Genomic DNA, 26,473 nt, shown 5'->3' with positions numbered 1-26,473 from the left:
CATTAGATCTTTCCAGTGTGCTCCTGCGATGATACAATGGGTGTGTAGGCAACCATGAATCAAAGCTGCTTGCTCCCCATGGACCCATTATGAGACATGTCTCTGCCCAAGAAGTCATGGTAGGTGCTTTCTGTATACAGGGCAGATAAGATGAAACACCTCAAGGGAGATGCACATCTCTGTCCAGAGTGACAGCATACCTTAATCATTCAGCCTGGGGAAAGCACTGAGGAAAAAAAAATGGACAAGCTGCCACTTGAAAAGCAAACTTCAGTATTAGCAGTACACACAGACTGCTCTCTGGAAACTGTTTTAATACGTGGGGGTTTCAAAAATATGAAAACTTGAGCAAAACCATGAACAAGTGAAGGATGGCTAATGCAATCATCATTGCCACTTATGAATTATTCACTGTGCTCCAGCCTGTGTGCACAAGGCACACTTTTTAACACACTGTGAGACTGCATTACAGAGGGCTCCCTGTCATCTGTGCCGGGAAGTCCCTTGGACACATATTTTAAAACAATGCCATACAGAAAAACTATGTTTGGGTCAACTTCTGTGCCTACAAAGGAAAGGTGGTCCTCTGTCTGCTTGCTGCAGCTCCAGGGTAGCCACAATGGAGACCAGCACAATTTCTATCTCTCATAGCTTGTGGCATTGCTCACCCTTTCTAGACACATGTTTTCCAAGCAGAAAAACACCAGCAAAATCCCACAGAAACAACAAATGTTTGCAGACTGCAAGATGAATCTACAGGAAAACTAGTCCTGTATTTGGAGCCTAAGGCCACGTGTCCTGCATGGATCAGTCCCATCCCAAGCCCCGGGAGGGAACAGAAGAATGGTGGGGTCACCAATGGAGATTAGCAATCAACCTCTTCTTGTGCAAAAGTTTACTGTTCCCTCTCTGTATGTCCAAATCTGATTTCAAAAGTTCAGAGGAAAATTACATCAGTCTAAAAATGCCAGATGGATTACTAGCACCAATTCTTTCACTCATTATTTAAATAGAGGAGAGAGGAAGAGGGAAAAATTGTTTTGGAGAGAACCACTATTTATTTCCAGGAAGTAATCCCTTTGAGAGTCTAACCCAGAGGTAGCTTCTGCTGCCAAAAGCTGCCCTGCCCAGAAGAGGTGCTGCACATGAGGACTCATTGCCTGCACATTCTTTGCAGTTCTGAAATAAGCATGGTCTTCTTGGGATGGACAAAAGCCAAACCAACAAAACAGACCCTGGCATTTCTCTGCAGTGCTGGGTATTACTGAGTATGTGCCAGCAGGACTCCAGAAGCCAGACCTATCCCATGGCATGCAATTTTTCAATTTCCTGCAGCCAACAGATCTTGCAGCAGGATTTCTCCTACTGCTGCAGTTGGCCATGTGTCACTGATTCAACTTCATTAACCAGCCTCTGTGAAAATATAATCACCGTCTGCTTTATTTCTGGCATAGGCAAACCGACAATGGCCCAGGGGAGTGCTGAAAGACCACATTACTGGGAAGACCATTTGATGCTACAGCTTCAGAAGATAGGCCTGGCTCACTTCACAACTGCATGATGGGACCAGCCAGAGAGACAATGAAACATAGTCACCACTGCTTTCCTTACACAGCAGTTTGATTGAATCTCCTGTTGAATCAACCACGAGAGCAATTTCAATACCACACAGCTATTAAACACCCATGGCTTGATCCACTAGTATCTCCCATGATTGTGACTCCACTAAGATAAACACAGAGACTTAACCAGAAGCTAAACTTACCCACTTGTCCTTAGCATGAGACACATTTGTCATAGGTTTCCCATCTCCTGTAAGAGACCTTCCAATACAAAGCTGCAAGTGATAACCATGCAAGGGGGTTATTCTTGGCCTGATGCATGGAAAGGCAGCTATGTTGATAAATTCTGCTGCTGCTATGGAGAGTTTGGGACAAAAGTCACAAACTGGACCTTTTCATCATCGTCTGCACTGATCAGCAAGGTATCATCTCCTGCACAGCTACATTTACTGAGATTTATGTGGATTTAACACCACACATCAGGAAAAATCCAGTGGCAGCAATGAAATACCCACGAACAGGAAAATATACTTCCAACAGCACAGTTACTGGCAGCAGTCTTCACAACAGGAAAACAGTAAACAGCATTAAGACAGGGACACCCACAGATCTGCAGTGGGTGATCTGATCTGAGGTGCCTTCAACAGCATCATACTGCTGTCCTCTAATATTTCTGCAGTAGATTCCATGCCACATATCAGCATCATTCTCAGCATGCCTTTATTTCCTCTCCTCAAGAAGCATATGAATGATCTGTCCAACACTTCAACAATTCAGTTTAATTACCAGGTACCAAGCTGGCTGCCAAGCCTGTGCACCTGGGTGTACCTAGGTAGCAGGAATGACACACAGCCCTGCTCCAACTAGTGTTTTCCAGCTAGTGTTCCACAGTGAGGATCTGCCAATCTACATCCAGCTGTCATGCTAAATTGCCCACTAGGTTTCCTGGCTGAACCTTGTCTGGAGAAGGCAGGGGATGGCAAGTGATCTGGCAGCACAATCCTCAAAGTCTCAAATGCCACCTGTTAACAGTCCTGTAAGGGCTTCATGGTAGATAAATGCCCTAAATTAAATGGCAGAAGTAAGCCAGATAGGAAAAGGGAGAGACCCTAAAACACAGAGCATGAGGGACAAGAGAAGAGTAGGTCAGTCTCTGCAGCTTTACAGAAGCTGTATGATGTGCCTGGTGTGATGATGCACATGGAAGGAGATGTAATCATGTTCTTGCCTCCCATCATACCTCCAAGTTACAGAGGACAATGGCAACTCCATGCCTGTGTCCAAAGTGACAGATCATTTCAACTTCTGAGCAAAGGAAGGGCAGACAGATCAGAACCCTGGACAAAGGAATAAACCAGTCTACATGATCTCTGTCTGTACAGTGCAAAACCAAGAATAACACAGTATGAGTGAAATCCTAGCCCTACTTTGTTGGAGAAGCAGTGACAATGTACCATACCATGAGCCCAGTCACTTTAGCATCACAATGTAGAGGAGGAATTAAATTTCCCGAAGTCACTAGAAACAATTTTTTTAGGGTAACTGTGTTTTAGCCATTTTTAATCAAAATGGACTCTTAGAAATTTCCCTTTCCCAACAGGGAAGACAGCCTTTCTTTTTCTGGTTTAGTGGATGCATATGCCAACATGCAAGTAAGTGGAGGTATCTCCAAATAGCTTAGTGTAAAAGGAAGAAGTCACAAATCCTAAAAATGTGTCCTGCTGAAAGGAAACATACTGAAAACTGCAGTAACCTGTAAGACTGTCCACCTCCCACTCCCATATTCGAAGAGGCCATAATCCAGCCCTCCATGCTGGAGACTTCCACCCGTTCCAAAGGGAGGTCTGCACTGGGTCTGATTGGCTCAGGCTCCCACCCCAGACATTCCCCCAGGTTGAAGATCCACTTACCTGCCTGGTTTGTCGTTACATTTACAGACACAAACTGCCGGGCTTCAGGGTTCTGGTCGGACACTCCATTCACTGCCTCAATTTCAAAGGTATAGTTTGTATGAGCAAGCAGATCCACCATCATGACAGAGGTGTTTTTCAGGCCGGTTTGCTGGGGGAGGTACCTGACATGACCGCCACACGCCTCACACAGACCCGAGTGTGAGCTGCACTTCTTGCATGCAATATAATAAGACACATCTTTCCTTCCACCAGTATCAGCAGGGGGAATCCATTCCAGAAAGACACTAGTCTCGTTAACATTTGAGATGGCACTCCGAGGAGCAGAGGGGGGTCCTGGTTTGTAAAGTGAGAAAAACACATGGTAAAAACAGTATCATCAGTAATCCTGCTCACTATTACTCTCTAGGCTGAAAAGAGATGCCCTTGTTGCTCATGTGTCAGAAAGTACACAGGGACCATTTGCAACAACACATGAAGAACTGGGAAAACAGGGATTTAATTTTAGCACTCTAACCTCACTCAAGAGATTTGTGTTGGGATGCAGTCACCTGTGTGGGAGGACAGGACACAGGGCTGGCTCAAACCTAAGAGGAGGAGCACTGCACCCTGGGGCATTATCTCTGATGCTCTCTTTGCTATTCCTGCAAAGGGATTAGCAAGTCTTTGCCCTGTCCAAGTCTCTGTTGGCTTCAACAGGGGCAAGATTCCTCCTCCTCACTCCGCTGCCCCTTAGTGTATCAATACCACTAAGTCCTAAAAAAAAGACACATACTGGGATTTTCATACCACCCATGTACTCAACTCAGATGCCAAATCTTTCCTCTGTATGCGCCTGCCTCTTCCCATGAGCCATTTGTCAGCAATGAAGCCAAAGGTTCCAAATCACACTTAAGCGAGACACTCAATGTAGCCCAAAGCAGATGGTGATCTACATGGGCCACTGGAAACATGGCTGTATCCAGCCACTCCATGGCAGCTCTCCTGGTCCCCACCAGGCTGTTGCATGGCTGGTTACCAACACTGCACTTGCTTACTTTGCCAAGCCTCTCTGCTCAGGATGCCAGCATGGCACTGGCAAGGCTATCCAAGGAGGAACAGCTGCAGCAGAGGTACCAGAGCATCTGCAAAAAGTGGGCTGCTTCTCTTCATCCTGGTGGGAAAGGCCATGGCTGGTCAAGAAAAGGCCACCTGCAGGTACCTTCAACACTTGCTTCCTTGCAGAAGATGCTGCAAGGTTTTTGTTTTTAACAGGCCTGTGTTGCAGATAAAGGGCAAGCTGCAGATGGATTGTCTTCAGGTGAAGACAATGTGAAGGGACAAGCAGGAGTCTCATGCAAGATATCCTCGTGTTAAATACTCAGGGAATGCTAATGAATGAGGAAGAAAGGAAATTTATCAAAGCAAGCCAGGATGGATTTTAATCACAGCACCACCAGAAACTATACAGCAAAGGCTGGGATTTTTGCAAGGGAAGGCAACACAACGCACTCCTCTTCCAGCTGAATGAAGTTGCCAAAATCCACGAGCTATTCCTTGAAAAGGGTCCAACAAGCACCTTCACTAGCTAGACATCCATACGAATCTAACAGGCTGACTTAGATTGTCATCCTCTTGTTTTTTTGTGACGACTAAACTCGATTTGTTATTTAAAACAGGCAGTGTTACAAAAATGAAATCACCTTATAAACCAGAAGCATTCTCCTCCATTCCCTTTTTTATTCCCCTCTCTGAGTCCATAAAATTTGTAACACTGATGAACTGAAACGTCATGATTTTAACTCAAGCTCTTCTGATTCAATGAGAAACTTGCTGCTAGAGGAAATATATAAACCTGTTGTTTTTTTGTTTTCCAGAGGAAAAGCAATTGAAGAAAAAAGCTACGTTAGCTTAGGAAATGCCAGATCATCTTTGTTTTGTTCTGTGATCCCTTCAGATCCCTACTAACAGGGAGCAATTCACTCCCAAGCTGCACCCCAGGGATCCAGTACTATTTAGCTAATGACACCAACATACAGCCCAAGTAAGGACTATTTTCTGCAGTGTCATACTTGTACTGATATAATTGAAAGTATGGAATTCATCACTGGAGCTGTATGGAGTTATATGTATTACACTTCAGGATTTTTTATATGTTTTTTAGTGGTTAAATTGCCCTGTTTTTTCTTTCACTGGATGAATGCCTTTTTGCTGATGCCAGTACTCTAGGAAAAAATAAAGAACTCAGGCACAAGAAACACTTACTGGACAATGTGTGTATGAGGGATAAATTATTACTTTAGTAAAGTCACCAGAGGTTTTTACTTGCTTTGTACAGAAAAGTCAGCTACTCTTCTTGAAGGCTTAGAAACATCAGCTTCAGTGGGAATGCTTTAAAACTGGTGGGACTCATAACCTATAAAATGAGCGTTCCCATAGGGCCTAACATATAGGCCTTTAGTAGTCTACAAGTATGTAACAAGACCTACTTGAAGAATCCTGAAACTGTACCTGAATAAAACTTGGCTAAACCCCAGCTGGGAGAACAAAAATGTGTTTTTACCTTCAGAATAGGGGGGGGGCCTAGATCAGCTAAGGTGTTCTGCTTTAATTTCCAAACTCCCATTGTCAAGGGCACAGATACTAGTCTACCAGCTTTTCAAAAGATATATATAGTTTTTGAATTTGCTACTTTATACCCTAAGATTCACCCCTTTCACACCACAATTTTCTGACAACAGGCAAATACTTTCTGAAAACAAAGATATTGGTACTTTTCTTGATGGACGGCAAACCTGTTGTTTACTGATGCATATATTTTAAAAATATAACCTAAGAGAGAAATTACTCTCAAGATAGAAATATATGTATGAAAACACTCAAAGTTAACTGTAAACTTTTTGCAAGTATCCTCTTACAGTAAATACAATAAAGTCTTCAATTTGTCCCATGTGCCAAAATAGTACAAATATTTACCCAATGTGCTCTGAACAACAATAAGGCTACTTGTTAGAGACATGAGGAGAAAAGAAAAGGGTGCAAGTGTTTTGGTTTTAAAGAGATGTTGTGCAAGGAACTGAAGCTAGGATTACTCAGTTAAGAAGAAATAAAATGCAATTACTTCCTGGAAGATACATCATAATATCAAGAAAATTTTCAAATGTCCATCATGACCAATTTTTTTTTTTTTTTTTTTTGTCTGGGAGCACTAATTATTTCAGACTGTATCAGAGCACTATTAGTTTCAAAATTACCAATCATTACTTATAAAAAATACTTAATAATCTGGAAAAATTGAACAGAAATGTATTCCTCCCTCGCCCTGTACTTAACTGAGCAAGTGACAGTGATATAGCATCTAGTTTTCTTCAGTGATGCTGGTGGTGGTGGTGGTAAGATTTATACAGCTTGGAACTGAAAAACACTAACTTTAAATTAGGAAAATGTGATTTTACAACTATACTGAGTGGCAAGAGGACTTTTCAGGTATAGACCTGAAAACAGACATTGATGTATTCTCTAAAATTAACTGCATTTCTTGTTGAAGGAATCCTATGAATATTATTAACTTCTGTGACAATAAATAATAAAAACATTTAAAAACCCCTTGCAATATTTTCCTACCAGTCATGACTCAAGTCTCTCTGACTTGTGTTTTAGCTGATGATGAGCTGTTGCCTTCCAGATATAACTGGGTAGTGTCACTACGTACTCTTTACTGCCCCAACAAAATCTTCTACCCTTGTTGCTGAGCTAGCTCAGTACATGGGGCCCTCCTCATCACCTACAGCATAAATACAGAAGTATTAAAACAAAATCCTCAGAAAAGACACGTGGGGAAAGTGAGGGTGACAGAAGCACATGGAGAAGGCTCCGATATTCCACCCTGCTTTTCGGGTGGTAGGCATGAATGCCAGCAGAGGTGCTGCAATGTCCTCAAGTGTGGCTCTGGGGTTTGCAGTGGGAAACAGAAGCTCAGCTGTGCCTTGATCAGTATTAAACTTCTCATCTGCCCCAGAAGGACTTAGTTCCCTGCCAAGCCATATCCTAACACAGCTTCAGGCACCATGTCTGGGCTTTAAACTAGCTTACAATAAGCTCTCAAAACAAAAGTAAAATCCACCCTGAAAGAAAACCACTCAAACAGTAAAAGCCAACAAACTTAGACAGCCACCACCAATATATAAGCACAAAACCCCCAAACAAACAAAAAAGGAAAATCCCATGGCATTTGCAGAGTCAGAAATTACAGCTTTCACTACAGGGTTTGAACTGTGCCAGAAACCTGGGAGAGACAGGCTCCTGAACTTCATTTGTTTTTAGCAAGAGTTGTTCACCTAACTTGTTTGTGCCTCTCTGAACCCTGCCAATGCTACTCAGGCCATAGGCATGCATAAAATCTTCCTCTAGGATGGCAGCTCCTTCCCTGCTCTAATGCACCAGCAGGACAGATTGGATGTTTATCCTTCCATTCTGAGAAGGGCAGAGAGCAACATCACTGATGGGAGGCAGGAGGCACAGTGGACACCAGAGTCTGGCATAACTCTCTCTCAGTTGCTGGTTTTGGTTCTGTCTGCACAGAAAAACCTACTTTTTCTTTTCCCAGAGCTCAGTGTGTTTTCCAATACCATGCTGGACCACATTTATCTGAGTTTTTTAAGTCAGGCCAAGGAGCAAAATGAACATCAAGAAATGCTGGTATCAGGTTTTTCATGCCAAAACTCACCCTGGCTATGGCTCCAAAAGACTCTGGCATACCTATTTAATAAACTGAGAAGTGCTTGCCCCCGCCTCAGACCTCTTTGGTATGACAGTACCAGTGACTCCAATGCTGCCTAAGGCTGCCTTCTTCCCTGCAGCTGTATCCCTGAAGCTTCCAGCAGCCATGCTCCTTTGCCTGCTGAAAATCAAAGGCAGAGTTCAAGGGGTCCAATTCTGCTCCAAGTGCCTCCTGCAGGCAAGCAGAGAGCTGCCAAGGGCAATTTCCTTTGAGAGAGTGTGTCTCCAACAGGAACAGACCTTTTCTTTCTCTTTTTGAAATGCAAACTTGGGAAGCTAGGAAGGACATCTGTATTAACTGGGAAAAGCACAAAAACTGCTACATGATGCAAAGTACTTCCCTACAGTATGGAAGTCACCACTGCACCACGTCCAGTAGCTCTGAACATCCATGGAGTCATAAACCTACTTTTTCCTCCACTGCTTAAGTTTCTTGGAAGCTGCAACTGCTCCTGCACCAGTAGTTCAACTCCATTTCAGTAATTTTCAACAACTTCTGCACCACAAAAATTACACTTGGAGCATGACAGTCACAGCTCAGATCTGTGCTATACTCAGCAGGACTAGCTGGAGGCATGGAAATTGCGGCCTTAAGTATCTGAAACGTAAACTGAACAAGGACTTTCAAGGTACAGCTGAAAGGACAGCTCATGGATGGAAGGAGAAGGGTAAAATCAGTGATTCTGATTACACTGACTCCACTCTGGACTCCCTGTGCCCCAGTGTGACTGTTATAGTGCACGTCCCCAACACCCAGGGGATAAGTTCTACATTTTGGATAAGCAGTTTCCATCACAGAGTTTTGAGAAGAGTGACCGTCTCCAGGCAGATTGAAAAGACAGGGCTCTGTCCCAGCTTGTTTACTGAAAATGAGCTACAAGATGACACCAAGCAGGACCATGGAGATTCTAGCCATGCCTATTGATGGCAAGGACTACCCATTATTTATTCCAGGTGCGTGCCTCATGCTGGCGCCCATGCACACACTGACATGGATGTCTGATGCCATGCTGCTGTCTGAGTCCACACAGGAGTGCAGGGGGACAGATGGAGCATTTTCTCATTACACAAACTCTTCCTGGCTTGGTTGCCAGCTTTAGAAGCAAAAAGCATTGAAAAGTCTCTTCTCATGTAATCAGAAGTACAGTGGATAAAGACAGTGATATTACAAGTGTGTCAAGACTAAATCAGACTCCAGTGCAGAGCCTGAAAAAGCACATTAGTTAGTATCACAATGTCTAGTCACAGTACAGGAACAGCTTGAAAGGATTAAAAACAACCCTATAAGCACATGCTTACTTGTACAGGCCATTGTAGGTGGGTCTGATTCCTTCCTAAAATAGTGTTCTTCACACAGGCAAGATGTGGATGCTTCATCAAGTGTGTAGCTGTGAGGGGGACATTTGCTGCAGGATGGACTGTGGGGTGAAGCTTTGAAGAACCCAGGTCTGCATACTGTGAAAAGAAGAACCACAGGCTAAGCTCTCCCATCATAAAATTAGTCTATTCACATTTCCTTTTAAAAAACCCCCATATCTTCAGCTATAAAACAGACAAATATTCACGAGCTATTTAGTTTGCATATTTTAAAACAGTCTATGCCACTAACAGATAGTGCATGCCTAAATATCTGCATGCAAAGAGAATGTGAATTTGTTGATTATTTCTTTCGCTTAGCATCTGCCATTGCTGGGTATTTATTTTCCTTGCTGAATGCATTAGAGGTAACATCATCTGGGTTCTGCTTTAGAAAACATTACTGTGATGTTTTTCTTTTTTTCATTTAGTCCTAGGAAAACAGGTAGAATGCATTTAATGTTTTTTGTTTAAGATGTTCCAAATCCAGAAATCAATGTCTCAGCAAGCAAATAGCAACACAGTGGTAGAGGGGATCTCAAGATCCACATCTTTAAGACATTGTGATAAGGCTACTTCCCTAGGGTCTTCCCCCCTGCAAACCTGTGATGAATTTTAAAATGCTCCATATGACAGGCTGTTCTGGGTATAGCCTGAACCAGGCATGCTCACTATACAAGGTATTTCTTCCAGCTTCAATATATATGCATGACGAGGCACAAGGACTTGATCTGAGAGCTACTTTTTTTCCTACAATACCTTACCCATGGTTTTTCTTACCCATGGCTATAGGTAGCTTGGGATTTTTTTTTTTTTTAAGTAGTTTGAAATTAATACAGTAATATCTTGTTTCCATCCTCCTGAAACAAGTGTTTTTTCACCTGTGCAAAGCTCTCTGTACTTCACTTGTGTGTGCACACTCAGCCGGAAGCAGTAACAGCCACAGGTTTACAAGTGTTTTTTTTAGGAAAAAAACCCAGCTGGCTCTGCATACATACCATTATATACAGAATTACAAATGCACTGTTAGCAAAAGGAGGAAATGTTGATTTTCTGTTGGTCTCAAAAAGCACAGGACACATGTTAAAGCAGCTCTAAAGTGCTGTTACCTTTCTTCCTTCTGAATTGCTTTAAAATATTTCTGACCACTATGATATTAATGATCTTGTATTAGACTTGAAAAAGTTATCTGGAAATCCCAGAGCCTTCCCATCTGCATTCAAACTCTCCCAGTTGTAATTAGCTAGCAAAGAAAATGAGTTCACAGCAAAAGCACTAGTATTATCCCACCAGGAATGTCCCAGACAATCACAGTATGTGCTAAAACTCAGCAAGTGATGACAGAATTCATCTTCACCATAGGTAAAGTATAGGTTTTTACTAGTGAACCCTTTCCTCTGATGGACCAACTAGGACAACTACTTCTAAAGTTGGCTCTGCTTCTTGCAGTATCAGAGAAACTCCCTTGGCATCTTCCCTTTTATGTCAGTGGTTTCTTCACCAAAGATGAGACACTTGCACATCAATTCCCAACTCCCAAAGCTGAACAGAAGTCTTCAGTGATGAAGACCACTCATGCATCAAATGTGTGATTCAAGAGCATCCAACAGACCTCCCCCATGCCCCATCTCCACAGCCTTTCTCAGATTATGCACCTCTCACAGCAGGCACTACACAACCCTGAAGCAGGTCCTAAACCCAGCACAAGTTGCCAGGTCACCATCATGGATCTGCAGCCTTTCCACCTGCTGTAGTGGGTGATCAACCCCTCTACCTCCCACACTATTCTACAGGTTGTTCTCAGGCAGAGACAATTGGTTAGACTGGAAGGATTTACAGGTTTTAAAAATCCATTTTCCAAAACTGCTCATCTTCCAACTAATGTTCCATTCCTAGGCTGTTGTATCCATCTGCAGGGTGCAGTTGTTCTGCTTTGTGCCCAGACACCAGGACCAGTGAACAGATCTAGGGCTGAATCTGTTCTTGATGGCTTTTAGCAGACACGCCACAAGCTGCCCTCATGCTTTATGGCACGTCCCTCAGTTTTCAGCACATACTTAAGTTCTTTTATTTACTTTACAATCACCTTCAAATGCTGCCCTACCTACAGCAAGGACAGTTATACAGTCTCCAGAAAGTCTTCTGGAATAGCAGACCACCAAATGGCTCCTCTCAAGCCTACAATTTGTATTTCAAAGCCAAATCAAACACCCTTGCACATGCAGACAACAGCGATGGGGAAATGAAAGCACGAAAATGTGCAACATGTAACGACAGCAGCGCACATCTAGTGTGCACTCAATGTAATTAGCCCTCAAAAAAGGACCTGAATTTATCTCATTATGTTCTATCAAGACAGACAGAAAATCATTACAGCACAAGAGTTTACTCTGCTTCTGTTTTGTGCAAAGCAGCAAATGCAAAATAAGTAAGTTTTCCTTGACAGATTTTAAAAGAGGTGCAGCTTGTTGATGATGGTATGATATCTAGCTCAGCTCAACAGGAATGTGTGGTTTTCATGAATAAATATGGAGTCAAGAGATGCACAAAGGCAAATAACCCATGTTTTAATGAAAGATGTGAAATAGAACTGAATAGACTAATTTTTGTATAAACTGCAGTCTCTCATGGGTCAGGTAAGTCCCATTTCTACTCAAAAAGTATTACTTTTACGTTAAACTGAAGATTTCAGCATGAGTTCTCAAAAGAAACAGACAGTAGAGCAGCATCCTGGTGGACCGAGGTGAAATATTCCTGTGTCAGTTAGAAAGGAAGAATTCAGGGAGGGGAGATGGGTTAAGCAAAAAAGAGGAGTATAGAAAATCAAAATAGATGCAGAAAGTGCTACATGAATGGTGTTGGCTGAATGCATACACCTGCAGCAGATGCTTTGGGGATGACAGTGGGATTTGCAGGGCTCCCCCAGCACAGTCTTCCAGGCTCTCATGAACAGCAGCTCCTGCTTGCACTACCATGTTCGAGAACAGAAGCAGCTGTAACTGCATGGGTGTCTCAGGCACAACTTGTATCTATTACAACACTTCCCTCTGTATCCTTTCCTGTGTTTGTTTTGTGCACAACACAGAGGAGAGGACAGCCTGTGAGATGGTTCCAGCAGCAATTGTTTAACAGACAAAGATGCTGTGATGAAACAGACCCTGTTTAGATGAAAGCTGATCCAGGGGCACCCTATGCCTCCACACTGCAGAGTAAGTATCACACTAGGTAGATGAGCTCACTTTGGCTGAGCTGAACAGCCAAAAGCAGGAGCTGGCACCCTGTCCATTTTCTGCCACCAGCGGCAATGTCTCAGACATTTTGCAAATTTGTTTCAGAGCAGAACAAGGCCAAAACCAAATTACCTTGAATGTATCTTGGGTTTTGGTCTCTATCTTACCATTCCTCTTCTGACAGTCAATCTTACAATCTCTTCATGAAGTACATGACTTTATTTAAAATTACATGGGTGTCTGGTGTTCAATTCCTAATTAAATCTTATTTTAGTCTTATATTTTTATCTCAATATTTCCCATTCACCAGCTACTGAAAGGATACATAGAACTAGGACAGTACACTCATACAGATAATGGTACTATCTCTCTTTTAAAGGAGATAGGAAAGCAGGAGAAATAAAATAAGCTTAAAACTCCCCATAATCTGCTGCAAACCAGCTGAAAAGAAATGAAATCAAGTTTGAAGCTGTTGATGAGATCTGCTTCTTTCTTAATATTAAAACTCTAACTGATTAACAGCCAGTGATGTGCAAAAATAGTCTTTAAATTAAATTGGTCTCTAGAAAAAAATATTTTTAGAGACAGTAAATATGCAATAAACAACCTGCTAGTGTTAGGTACAAGTGGGATATGTTTCTGTTAGTAGCACATCCATTATTAGCAAATCAATTTCACTCTTTTTATTTTTAATAGCAACCACAAAATGTGGTGGGCACAGAGCATTAACATCTCTGCAGCCTCTTGCTGCAAACTTTAAAGGGGCCGAGAGAGATGCCGTGGGGAAGGATGGCAGCAAGAGCATGCTGGGATTGCAATGGCATGAGCTGATCCCTTAAACTCACAGCAATTGGATTAGAAACTGTCTTTGTAGCTTGCAGAGGAGAGCCTACAAGAGCCACTCTGAAAAACACTGGCTCCTGGAAGGAATGTGGGTGGATGGAGGTAGGACCACCAGTCCTCTTCCAATGAAAACTGGCCTCTGCAAACAACATGCTGAATGTGTAGTAGAGACAGTGAGTACCAGTGAGGAGACAAAGCAAAAAGAGGGGAGAACAAGCAAGTAACACCAACCAGCTGAGACTACTTGCCATATTATTTTCTGCAAGCCTTAACATCAAATGATTTGCAGCTGCATCCCTTCCCTGAACTTTGGCTGAAGACTGCAGCCGATAGGCAGGGCTACTCTCCTCTCCAGCTGTCCCATGCCTTGCTGCATGGAGGAGCCAAGGCAAAACATGCTGGAAGCGAGGACCAGATCTGAGGCTTTCCATGCTTACATGATCATGTCAGTAAAACCACCCAACTATTACAGAATCACAGAATCATTAAGGCTGGAAAAGACCTCCAAGGTCATTGAGTCCCAACCTTTGACTGAACACTGCCATGTCAACTAAATCATAGCACCAAGTGCCACATCCAGTTATTTCTTGAACACTCCTAGGCATGGTGACTCCACCACTTCCCTGGGAAACTTGTTTTAATGCTTGAAAACCCTTTCAGTGAAGAAATTCTTCTTTATGACCAATCAGGATCTCACCTGGTGTACCTTGAAGCCTCTTCCTCTCATCCTGTCACCAGCTGTCAGGGAGCTGATTTCCTTTCTAAAGTATGTTCAGCCTTCCTGGGCCCATTTGCTATTCAGAACTGTATCTGAACCAGTGCCCTTAACAGGTCAAAGTCTGTCCTCTGCAAGCCCAAGGCAGGTTTTGTAGACACCTTTCCTTACTTCACCAAGAAGCGAAAACTTCAAAATTCCTCAGTCACAATGCCCAAGGTGGCCTCTGACTACCACATCTCCCACCAGCCCTACTCACTTCATAAGCAGCAGGTCTAGCAGGGCACTGCCCAGTAGGCTCACTCACCAGGTGTGTCAAGAAGCTAATAATCCACACACCCCAGGAACCTCCTAGACAGGCTCCCCTCCACTGTGCTGAGCTTCTAGCAGACATCCAGGAAGCCCACAAGAACAAGTAATAATGTGAAACATCAGCCAGCTGCTTGTAGAATACTCTATCAGTCTCTTTATCCCATAATTAGTATTAGCAGAAATTCCAGAGAAGCTAGGAAAAATGGCCCTATAAGCCTTGAAACACCAGGAGATATAAAAAAGGTCCAGCTTACTATTCTCTTTGCACTCTCACGATGCTGGGAGGATAAGCTCACAGTACTTAAGTGCTTAGGATCAGTAAAGTGACCTTTCATATGTCCCAGAACATAAAACTCAAACAGGAATTACACTGTCTCCCTTGCAGAGCATCAAATTAGTCTCCACACTAATCAGAAACCACAAGTATAACTCATAAGGTAGCGCCACTAATCCATAAATAAAGCTAAAGAACTAAATCTAGCAAAAATTAATGAGTATAAGGATGCCTACCCTAGATGGAGCACAGGTTATCCAGCTGAAGCTGAGGTTTCCTCCCCAGCCTGGAAAACCCCTTTGCTTCTCCTTCACATCCTCAGTTCACTTTTCCAGAGTGCCAACTTCTTCCAATGGGGACACACAACCCAAATTGTCACAGCTTTTAAAAGTAACCACAGTGTAAAACTCTCTGCCCCATGAACAGACCCATAGTCCACAACGAGGCAGCTCTCAGCTGAAACACAAGCAGGATATGGAGGGGTGGGTGGGTGTGTGTGGGTGTGGGTGTGTGTGTAGGTGTGGGTGTTTTCAGTTCTGTAGCTCATCAGCTCTGATTTCATTAGCACATTGCTCCAGTGAAGGGAATGTGCCTTGAGATTTGAAGGATCTGAGCAAAAACAAACTACAAATAAATCAACCTCTCTTCTCCAGAGCTGCCATGCCTTGAAGTGTTTGCACTGAGAAGAGGATTCTGCTGCCTCTTAGATGTGTCCAAAAGCTATAAAAGGGTTTAGCGAGGTACAGTCTTTACAATGTGGAATCAATTAAAATGCTGAGAGGCTCCAAGCCTCAGCTTGTGCTCCTGACACACTCTTTTACTTACAAGAAAAAACAAAACAGAAAACCACAATGGACTTTCTTTGTGTCTCCCAACAAGCACAAATATATGAACGCCAAGTTCTTCTAAAAAGTATTTCAAGAACGACAGCAACCCACCACAGAGGATCTTTCTGCAGAATTTACAAGCAAGCTCCCAAGAGCTAATCCAATCCTGTCTATAAGCTTTCCAGAACTGCAGGCTGACACTGAAATTGCTGCCAAAGCTACAAAGCTACAGAAAAATGTGTAAAATGCCCTGATTATATCTCTTTTAGGCTTGGTCTCTTCTATCTGCAATACTTTTATGTTGCTTCCCGTAGCATGCCCTAGGGATTTGAAGGGAATTAAATAAATACCCACTAATAAAACACTGTAATTCGAAGCTGCCAGTTCACTTCAATCCAATAGACTTGCCAGCATCTTTCAGGAAGTCCAGCATCCAATGCTGCAGTCCAACACTGCTAAAGGTCCTTTTAAATGATGTCCTGGAGCTTGCTGGACAAGTGAGGCATCTACAGGCTCTGCACTTTGAAAAAAAGAGACCTGGCCCCTATCTTGGATCTAAACCAATTCATGCATATCAAATGGGAAATATTCTTTTAAGCTTTTTTTCTTTTGTTCTAAGAAAATGCTGTCTTTTGATGCTGTCCTGCCCAACCCCACACTAACTCAGGCTGAATTATTTCCACTCGCTATTGAAATCAGCTCTACCTCTGAATACAAAAACAACCTTAAAATCTAGAATATAAATAAATTAGTACTTTCAGTTCCTTCCTCTGAAATACCACTTTTTTTCTATCACATGGCTCACTAAATTGTCACACAACAATTTATGATATAACCGTAGTTGCTAGTAAACTAAGAATTAACTGCCACTAATGACATTAATGCCTTTCTTCTAAATGGTATAAGACTTCATCACATGGCATCACTCTGAAAAATTCATCAAATTTCCAAGTAAACTACATTTTCAAGACATAAAAATACCTAGAACACAACACATTTGAAAAAGCTCATGCTTACATTAGTATCTTAATGAGCTATATTTCTGCACACTCTGACTTTGCTCTAAAGAAGATTTTAAAGCAATAAATGAGGCAAAACCTGAGTCAAGCCTAAACTCTTATCAGTGTGATGGAGGAGCAGGGAGAGAGATTTATCCTGGCATATATGCAAACTCACACTATCATTCAGGTTTGATTTCGCAGAAGGAAAGCAAGCTATGGAAAATAAATGCTCTTAGGGGAAACAGATTCTTCAAAAGCATTTAGCACTGTGCAGGCTGTGTCCAACTGCAGGGCTAGATGGCCGTGCTTTGGTTTTGTGGGGGTCTTCCTTTTTGCCAAACTTTCCTGTCCAAAAAAACCCTGAGAGAAACTGGTACATTTCTAGAGAAAACACTTAAGGTGGGGTATCATTTCCTAGCAAACCCAAAATTTCTGTGACCAGCAGCTGCATGCTCTTGCATGCATGTACAAGGGCTCCTTCAGCTCTCAGCACAGGCAGCATTTGCAGTCTTCCTTGCTCGCTGGCTACAAGGGACAGATTAAGGCTAATCTCACTGAACCCCAACTATCAGGCTAACAATAAAAAAAGCAACATCCTGTTGCTACAACTCTTCTGTCTATTATATTTATAAATTATTTATCTTTACAAATCTCTATGTCTATAAAAATCTGTGTATCTTCACTTTGTTCTCTGAGGTCTATGCAAAGATACACTTAAATTACTCCTAAATTACTGTCTTTGGTTTTTTAATGAAGACGAATTGAAATCATTTTACTCCCTTAAACAGAGGAAGCCATGATTTACAATGCTGCACCTAAAAATACAATTTAAGACACAGAAGGCAGTAGAGACACATTTGTTTCCGCATGCTCGTAAACACAGCCTAAGATGCCTGGCTCCACACATAATCCAAGAGGCACAGAAGTCTATTTTGGGGGTTTCTGCACACAAAAACACCACCCGGGTTATCCTTTGTTATGTGAACGGCCACTTAAACATTCAAGCTGCATTGCCGTGCTAAGCGAGCGGAGGATTGATGGACAAGCCACAGAACTCCCTCGAGTTCAACAGCAGCATTGACTGAATAGCAATAACGAGCATCGTCCCTAATGGCAGCTGGGGGACAGGATAAACCTGAAAATGACACAGCCAAAATTCCCCCGTGTCCATCTATATGCACCTATTACAGACAGTAATGCAAAGATCGGTTGGTAAAATCTCCTGGAAAACAGGGCTCTTCAAAGCTACATGTTTGCTAGCACAATACCTTCAAAGAAAGGGTTTCAGTCTTTTGGTTCAGTTCTGCCACAGAGATCTGGAGCCCAACCGGCAAAGAAAGAAACATTCTTTAATTATGTTGTGGTTTGGACAACTGCAAGCAATTGTATTTAAGAAATATGATGATTGGGAGGATTTATTTTGATGATTTATGCCATGTGTGTTCACCAACATTTTAAGGTTCTATCCTGAACTAATGAACTGTACATATAGAGACAGTAAATAGAATTTAAAATTCTCAAAATACTTCCCTCCAATTGGCTTTTCCTTGCTTAACTTCATTTGTGTGTACGAGATTTCTTGCTGGTATAAAATCAGTCTTTGCTCTGCTGACTATTTGATCCAAAACAGGCAGCATCCCACCAATCTACAGTGATGCTAACACCTACACCAAAGGATCCTTTCAAAGCTGGCGTCAAATGTTTAAGAGCTTGTTTGCTTCTAGCTTTATGATCATCTGTCTCAGGAGGTAAATTCGGCAGGATTGGCTGTAGACAATTTGTTTTAAAATTGTTCCTCTGAAATTTATGGCTGAACATATGTCACTCCAGACACATCTATTCAAATTCCATCAGAGGGAGATGGAGATGGATCTTTTACAGTCCTGGCCAAAAAAAGATAAGAAGGATTTATTCAGAGTTGACTGAACTAAGTGTGCTAAATGGGTTTATGCAGAGAACAATGATCCTAGGGAAGTGATGTTTCTTGGAGTGTGGTTTTTGTTGGTGTATTTTGTTGTCATTGCAAATTTAAAGTATACAGGTGATGCTAGCCAATTTTCCCATGGGCAGGCAGCTGAGAGGTGCACAGAAAGAAACACAAACACATACCTTGGGGAATACCTCCCTTCAGTAATGCTTCCTTCCACAGAAGCTCATGGGTTTTTGCACTGGAGCACTCTAGTTGGAGTTAGAAATGGAGGTCTCACTGAGCTAAATTCTGCCCTGATATGCATACCACAAGATGCTCTGGCTTATTAGAAGGTCACAAATCAAGGACTATGTGCAAGGAAGACATGCCAAATATTAATACCCTGAGAAATTTAACCAGGAAAGCTGAGCAAGCTCTAAACACACAACCAAGTACAGAAAGATCAAGCAGTTATCCTGTCACATGCAGATAGAATGCTTCATCATTTCAGTTTAATTAACCAGACATAAAAATACTGAGATTATTTGTTAAGTTGATTTAACTACCCCTTTGGGTCAGATGAACACTGCAACACTTTACATCATCTGCCTTGCCAAGTAACTCCATCAAACAGCTCCTCTTCAGGAACAAGTTCAACAAAGGGCAACCTGAGGCATTGCTGCCTCTTGCCATGCCAGCCTAACAGTATTGGGAGCTTTTCTTCTGTGTGGCAATCTATCAGAGAATTTGTTTCAGTACTACAGTACTGTCTCTCCTGTTTCTGGAGGAAATCTTGCTGCATATAGAAAATGCTCAAACACAAGATAAAACAATATAACTTGACGCTTTAAACCTCCGGGTTTTGAAGCGAATCTCAATATTATTTGTGCAGGGAGCCTCACGGCTTTTGGATGCTGGAGTTGGGTCATCCTTGCCATGAACAACCTAGAACTACCATGACTCCAGCCCAGTCAGAAAAAACCCAAAAGCCCAGAGCAAAAAAAAAAAACCCACAGTTGTCTTCCCAAGATGTTTTATCAGACATATAAACATTAGTTTCCATATAACATAAACATTACTTTGCATAGAAACAGTACTTCTCTGAGACAAAAGCATTTATTGGGAGGAGACATCCTGCTAACAACCCTGTTCTCTGCCTCTTCTCCCAGAAATGACTGTTTGAAATATGCAACTGTTCCAGAAATTCACATATGAAGCGAAAAAGTAAAGCAAAGCAAACACTGCCTTCTCTCTTGGTACATGAAGCCTTACCTTGATGTCCTTCCTGCCAAATCTATTTCCCCATACTGTAAAGTACAAGCCTGAAGCACACTTTGCAGCAGCAATGCTGACATTCTCACAGGTTTTTTATTTAAGGTTGTGAGCTGCCAAAGCTTGATTTAAGGGTATTTAATTCTCAAACTATTATAAAGGAATACTGTTGTTCACATGTAGCTCATATGGTTCTCCAGCTATATCTAAAGAAATAAGCATTGCCTTTATGAGCTTGCTTACCCTGGAAACCCAGCACTGCATTATTTGTAATTTTTGCTGCATCTCTGCACCCTTGCATTGCATCAACTTGAACAGTCTTTCTAAGGCAGCCTGAGGAAAAAAACAAGCCAAAACTTCTGCTTTACAGAAACTATCAATGTTAGATTTCTTCAAGGGAAAACTGGAAGACAAGAGGGGAGAAAAGGGAGCAGTTGGCATGGGCTCAAGGGCACTGTACCCTTGGTTTGGCATACTTATGACTTGCAAGAAAAAAGATTGCAACCTGCTTGTCTTATGTCTCATACACAACCATCCTCAACAGTCTGCCACTCCTCACTGCTACCTCAAATTTCACACCTTGTTTTCAAAGCCTTCTCAAGTGCTGTGGCATGTGTCCTCTGATACCCAGCAGGTAAGGGTGATGCAGGGCCTGTCCTCTCAGCACCCCTGAAATGTAGACAATGCAGGACAATACGAAGAATCAATCTTGCCATGAGGAAGAGAAGGCCCAAAAACACCTGAGAGGGAAAAAGGGGTTACTAGCCTTTTTGAGAAGAAAGCCTGAAAATGAGAATACCACCATCAAAGCTAGCAGAAGGCAGATGTAAAATATCTAGTATTAATTCTTTTATTTTAAGAGGTACACTTTGCACTGAAAGACCAAATGGGAGTTTCCGGACTCAGGTATGGACTGGTAATATTTTCCTCCCTGTCATCCCTTTGCCTCCCCAGTATCTAGCATCCATTCTATATGGATGTTGGTTCCTTTTCTGGTGCACTAGAGAGCATCCAGAAACTTCTTTGTCTCTGACACTTAGCCCAAATACCCTTTACAATTTATTATTTTCAAATTTGTGCAAGTGGTAAAAATACAAGGTTCATTATTCCGTGCAGAAATTCTCTCATCATCCAGACAAATTTAAAAATAAATAGTTGCAATTAAATGTGTTGCTACATTATTTATGTAGATGCATCCAATTTGCAGAAAGCTGCTATAAAAATACTCCCCTTCAATCCATGGGAAATTTATTGCACTTTTATTGTATATTTTCTTCTCCCGGATCAAATGTATGTTGGTCTCTGCCTTTTTTTTACCCGTGTTACTTAACATGTCATTTTCCAGCCACTGTTTCTTCTACATTTGTCTTGAAAGAATGGGAGACGTAATCTAAATCCAAATGTTTCTTGATTATTTGTGAACAAGGCTGCTAAATGATTACTAGACAGATAATTCCAGATATTTCCCTTGCAATCAAGCACCACTCCTTGTCTCTGCATTTGGCTCTTACAACTGTTGGGTAAATGATATGCACCAAGGCTGCCCAAGGCTTCTGAGTGCATATTAATTCTCTCAGAAACTCCAGACACTCTAAAGAATTGCTAATTTAACAACAGACTGTGAAATTATTTTTTCTTTCTTTATTAATTGCTGTGCTATTTGAAAGTGACTTCACTGCCCTGACTGTATTTGGCATGAAGAACAGGGAGTATTTAATCCTGTGAGGAAATAACTGAAAGCTTTTTCACCAGCAGTCTCTATATGCATAACCAAATATAAATATGTGAAACAACTGCTAATAAAAACAGGCTAACTTGCTGTAGGTGTTCCTCTGTCAATTTAGCCAGGTGATATTAGCAAAATCTGACAGGGAAGCACAGTGACATATCTCATTTGTGCCTTGACATTTTGGTTCTGTTTGTTAGAGTGTATGTGCAGGGATCTAGCTTTTTCTCCAAGACCTCTATAGCTGTCAGTCTGTACAAACAGGATTCGACAAGATGTCCATTTAACAGGATGGGAGGGCAAAGGAAAAAAAAAAAAAGAGATGGAGAGACCAGGCATCTGGGTAAAGCTGCACTGCAGTGCAAAAATGGATGCTTTTCACATACTGAACAACTAAAAAAAAAAAAAAAAAAAAGAGCAGCTTGATATGCAGGATCTGAGACAGTTTGTGTACTTTCATCAATAGCTCCTTCAAGACAGGTGGCCAAGAATAACATAAATAGATAACAGAAGAGAAAGAAGACAAAAGGCAAGAGCTGGAGAAGGCATAGGATCACTGTACACTCATCCACAGAAAGATTTCTGGTGAGTCTTAATTATTTTTTTAAAAAGAGAGATAAAAAAAGAATGCTTTCATTTGCTCTAGAGGGATTAGATTTAAGAATAAATCTAAATAGGAAGCTTTGCTTTCCAAGTCTACCTTTTTCCAGCCTGAGGAAAGAAGCAGAAGGTGATGAAGCTATCTCTTCCAGGGATAATGTAGGAATTTAAAAGCCTTCAGCTTGTTTCTCCCTGCAAAGAACTTTGGACCAGAAGCAAGCAAATGATTCACAATGAAACAGAGTACAAAATAGCTACAAAGATGAAACAACAGAAAATGAATGCAGCATTAAACAAGACAGTAACCAGAGTTTAGAGATTTATGGTTACTGGCTGGTGTATAAAGATAAGAAAGGGATTCTGGTAGTCCGGGTGATTCCTGCATCTCTGCAAGCATGGTTTCAAAGCAAGACTAAATACACAGCTGTGGTGGTTTGTATAAATTTCCTGAAATAGTTCCCTGTCAGGACCTGGGCAGCTTCCTTTGGACCTGACAAGGACCAATTGGTGTCTGATTTTTAATACTGACACATTGTTACACTAATGAGAACATTTACTTGACTTTCTGAAAAGCACGTGTAAAGACAAAATACCTCTTTCATTTCCGGCCTCTCAGAAGGAACTAGTCTGGCTGGGCCAGGCCCTGCACGGCCCGCGGGCCGGGGCCGGGCCAGGCAGGGGCGGGCAGGCTCTGATGCAGGGCTCGGGGAGCCCGCCGGGCCCCGTTTTCGCCTGAGGCCTCTATCGAAAGGGAGAGGCGAGGCCCCCTGGGCTGCTAACATCCTAGCTTCCCACCCGTCCGGCCAGGGGGCCCGCGGCTCGGCCGAACATCTAGCCCACATTAAAACTCTGCCCCGCCGCGGTGCCCACGGGGCCTTGGGGAGGGACAGCTGGGCCCCGCTCCGGCAGGCCCCCCAGCTCTGATACAGCCATGGCCAAGTGCCGGGCAGAGGCCGTCCTACTGCGTCCCTGGGGCAGACCATCAGCTGGGATTGAATGTAGCAACCACCAGAAAACAGTCATGCAGAGCAGCCACCATAATGTCTTGCTGGGCTCCTGCTACCTGGGCCTGGCCCCCAATGTGGTCTGAAACACTTCACCCCAACCGCGCCAGCCGCTGCCTGGGCAAGATATTAACTCTTTCACTGCCCAGAATGAAACTTGGCAGACACTTTGTTCTCTCTCCTGAGTGAAATTAAAGGACCAAGATATGCACAGAAACAGCATGAAAACACTGAGGTCAGACAAAAGGAAGAAGTCAAGGTCCCAGATGGAAGGGATTGATAGAGATGCCTCACTCTTGGACTGAAATGTCTCTTTTTTTAAGCTGTGGAGAAGAGAGTCTTGCTTTCCTATAACTCATAGGAATGCATTATGGGGTGAATTAAATGTTCTAATTGTAGATATGAGCAGAGGCATTTGTGCTGAAGTAAGCAGATGGTGAAATGGCTATGATCTTATAAGTTTGAATAGAGGGGAGAGATGAAGATCCCTTCTACCACCCAGGGAAGAGAAGAAAGGCCTTTGTTTTCAAAGATGAAGAGAGCTTTTGTTTGAACTGTTATAATCCTTAAAGTCCCATAAGTTGACATGGTCCTCGGTAACAGTTGTGGGAAGACTGTTAAGTCAAGGAAGGGATTTTTACACAGATTTCCATTCTCCCGTGCAGCTGATTCACTGTGACATTGAGGCCACGAGAAAACTGTTTTCTTGTGGAGAAATCTCCATAGAATGAAGAGAAGTCTCCTCTCCCAAGTAAATTGGTGAAAGACTGTTTTTTAGAGATGATAAACTGACTGATTTGTTTCTGTATGTTGTCAGTGAGAAAGAAAAGAAGTTGTGGGGGAGAAGTGTTCTGAAAGTTTTACTCTGAGTTTTATTTTTTTTTTCTTGTAGTTTCTAGTAAAAAAGTTTTTCTTTGTACCCTTTAAGTTTAGCCTTCCTCCTAATCCTATCTCACAGCATCAAATAAGTAAATAAGGAGAGCTGGTCATTCCATGGCTATGGGAGGGCAACATACCATACTAGCACACACACATCAACCTACAGCTCAGCCTGGGAGCAGGACTAAATCACAACTCCCACAGCTGGGCCAGACACTTCCAGATATCAGGCAGGTCTGCAAATGACCTGCCATCTCCCAAAGAGGGAAGGCTTGAAATAAGTTTGTGTTAAAAAGAACCCATGACAGACGTCCCTGAGCAGTTTTGCACCTTCACAGCACACCTGTATATATCATCTCTGGCATAAAGTGGTGAAAGATCTCAGTTGAGCTGAGCCAGCCATGTCCTCCTTACCTTGCTGCTCCACCAAGGTAGAAAATAAGTATTACTGAAGCCATAAAGTGCTTGCAATTATGGCTGCAAACCCAGTAATCTCTACTGATGTAGGTAAATTGCTGACCTCTCTATCACTGTTTACTTATGATGCAAAAAAACCTTGGGTTTTCTCTGCAGCTTAATAAAACCTGTGGGGAATTGACACAAGACTTTCATTCCTTATAGCCAGTCTTTAATGCAGAAGCCTAGATTTCCTGGAGGGGAATGGAATAGTTTAGAATAATTAGTGATTTACGTATAGAGCTGTCAACAAAGATACATGGTATTGAGTTACCATGATGAAGGGTTCCACCTTCTCAGTTGCTACATTGGGTTTGATTTCATTTTAAAATTCTGTATTTTAATTCTGCTCACATTCTGCAATTGCTAGTAAAGTGGCCTGAAGCGGACACCAAGAGGAGAGCACTAAATCGAAGGCTTAAATCACTTCTTCCTCAGTTCCCCCTGGCAGATTTAAAGAGCAACCTGGCACTAATGCTTTCAAATAATATACTGTTGGACCTGACACAGCAGAGAAACCCTGCTTCAAATCACACAATGGTCCAGATGACCATGCAATTACAATTAACCTCCTGCCCGCTGTGCCTAATGACAAATCATCATGTGAATGATAGACTCAGAAAAAGACTCAGGTATCTAAAAAATTATTTCTGATTCTTACATATTTAAAAAGCCATTTTCAGTTAGGAAAAAGCCAAGGGACACTAATTTTAGTTTTGCATCCAAGAGAAGTGAATAACCCTTGATAATACACATGCAGGCATAAGCACAGGCTGTCAGCCTTCTAGCAGCAAGAGGGATGCATGGAAGTCTCCTTCCACCAGAGCGCTGTAATCGGAAAAGTACTAATATCCTCCACTGCTATAAATCTCAGCCCAGACCACAGAGCATGAATTTTGCCCTTGATGGATAAAAAAAGATAATATAACTTCAAAGTAGCATGCAAGTTTGTTTTTTTTTTTTTGGCACACTTACTGGGCCCATGGGGTTCGCTTTACAAGGTCAATAAATAGGGAATTATCCTATGTTGGTCCATCAGGTTCTGTGCTTCTCCTGCTTTATGTCCCTCATCTCCTACTTACCTTGAGATCTCTCTTTACCAGGGAGCAGTCTCCTCCCTCTGCTCATACAGCATCTTCAGAAGAAAGCAGAGCTATTTTACTGTCTGCTCCCTCTACAGAACAGGTAAGCACATTTCCTTTCCTGCTCTAATGGGTAAGAGTTGATTTATCCCAGTGGAGCTCCTGCTCAGAAGATCTGTCAGCAGAGCACTTGAAGTGATCTCTGCCTCGCTTCAGTGAAGCAAGCTCATTAATTTAAACAATTTTTTAAGGTTTTTGAAAAGTCACTCATTCTAATCCAGCTTAAGAGCAGCAAAGCATGTTTGTGTATACATATTTTTACGTTTATATGTATAGAATATGCTTATGCAAATTCTATCTCCCATTGTTCCTAAATATGGCATATTCGACATATCCAAAGAATAACAGAAGCAATATGGATATGAACACTCACCACTTTCACCTGAAAGCATCAAATCACTTTTAGGCACTGCTAAGACTTCTTCTGAAGTAAAAGCAAGCCTTTAGGTCCTCCTTGCTTCAGAGTCAAAGGATGCAGCACCACCAGACTCCTATGGGCCATACCCCCAGTCAAGACAAATGGGCAGGCCCCTCCTGCAGAGCCTGTTATGGTAACTATTTATGAAGTAGTATGCTGAGTTGTTTTGTAGAAGCTAATCATAGGCATAACACAATTAGGAGATAAGCCTTGTAATACAAAACATTATGTATAAGGGTTTCTACATATATTTATAGCACCTGTTTCAGCATGCCTTCA

General features: G+C 42.2%; 1 protein-coding gene across 7 annotated transcripts in view; it reads right to left on the bottom strand.

The window, feature by feature from the left end:
• The window catches only part of EPHA5 (EPH receptor A5), a 192,626-nt gene that overhangs the window by 74,922 nt on the left and 91,231 nt on the right, over nucleotides 1–26,473 (bottom strand). For 4 of the 7 annotated variants that reach the window (XM_056490112.1, XM_056490113.1, XM_056490114.1 and 1 more), the window contains exons 4-5: nucleotides 9,530–9,685; nucleotides 3,473–3,808 (exon numbers count right to left, since the gene is read on the bottom strand). The exons of 1 other annotated variant lie outside the window; for it this stretch is intronic. In XM_056490112.1, coding sequence (XP_056346087.1) covers nucleotides 3,473–3,808; nucleotides 9,530–9,685 — 492 coding nt within the window. The remainder of the gene's footprint in view (nucleotides 1–3,472; nucleotides 3,809–9,529; nucleotides 9,686–26,473) is intronic. 2 more of the 7 variants (XM_056490116.1, XM_056490117.1) reach the window with 1 other exon arrangement.

This window comes from Oenanthe melanoleuca, chromosome 4 (genome assembly GCF_029582105.1).
Source record: "Oenanthe melanoleuca isolate GR-GAL-2019-014 chromosome 4, OMel1.0, whole genome shotgun sequence".
NCBI lineage: Eukaryota > Metazoa > Chordata > Aves > Passeriformes > Muscicapidae > Oenanthe > Oenanthe melanoleuca.
Note: the sequence above shows the minus strand (reverse complement) of the source record. Positions and strands in the feature narration are given on the sequence as shown.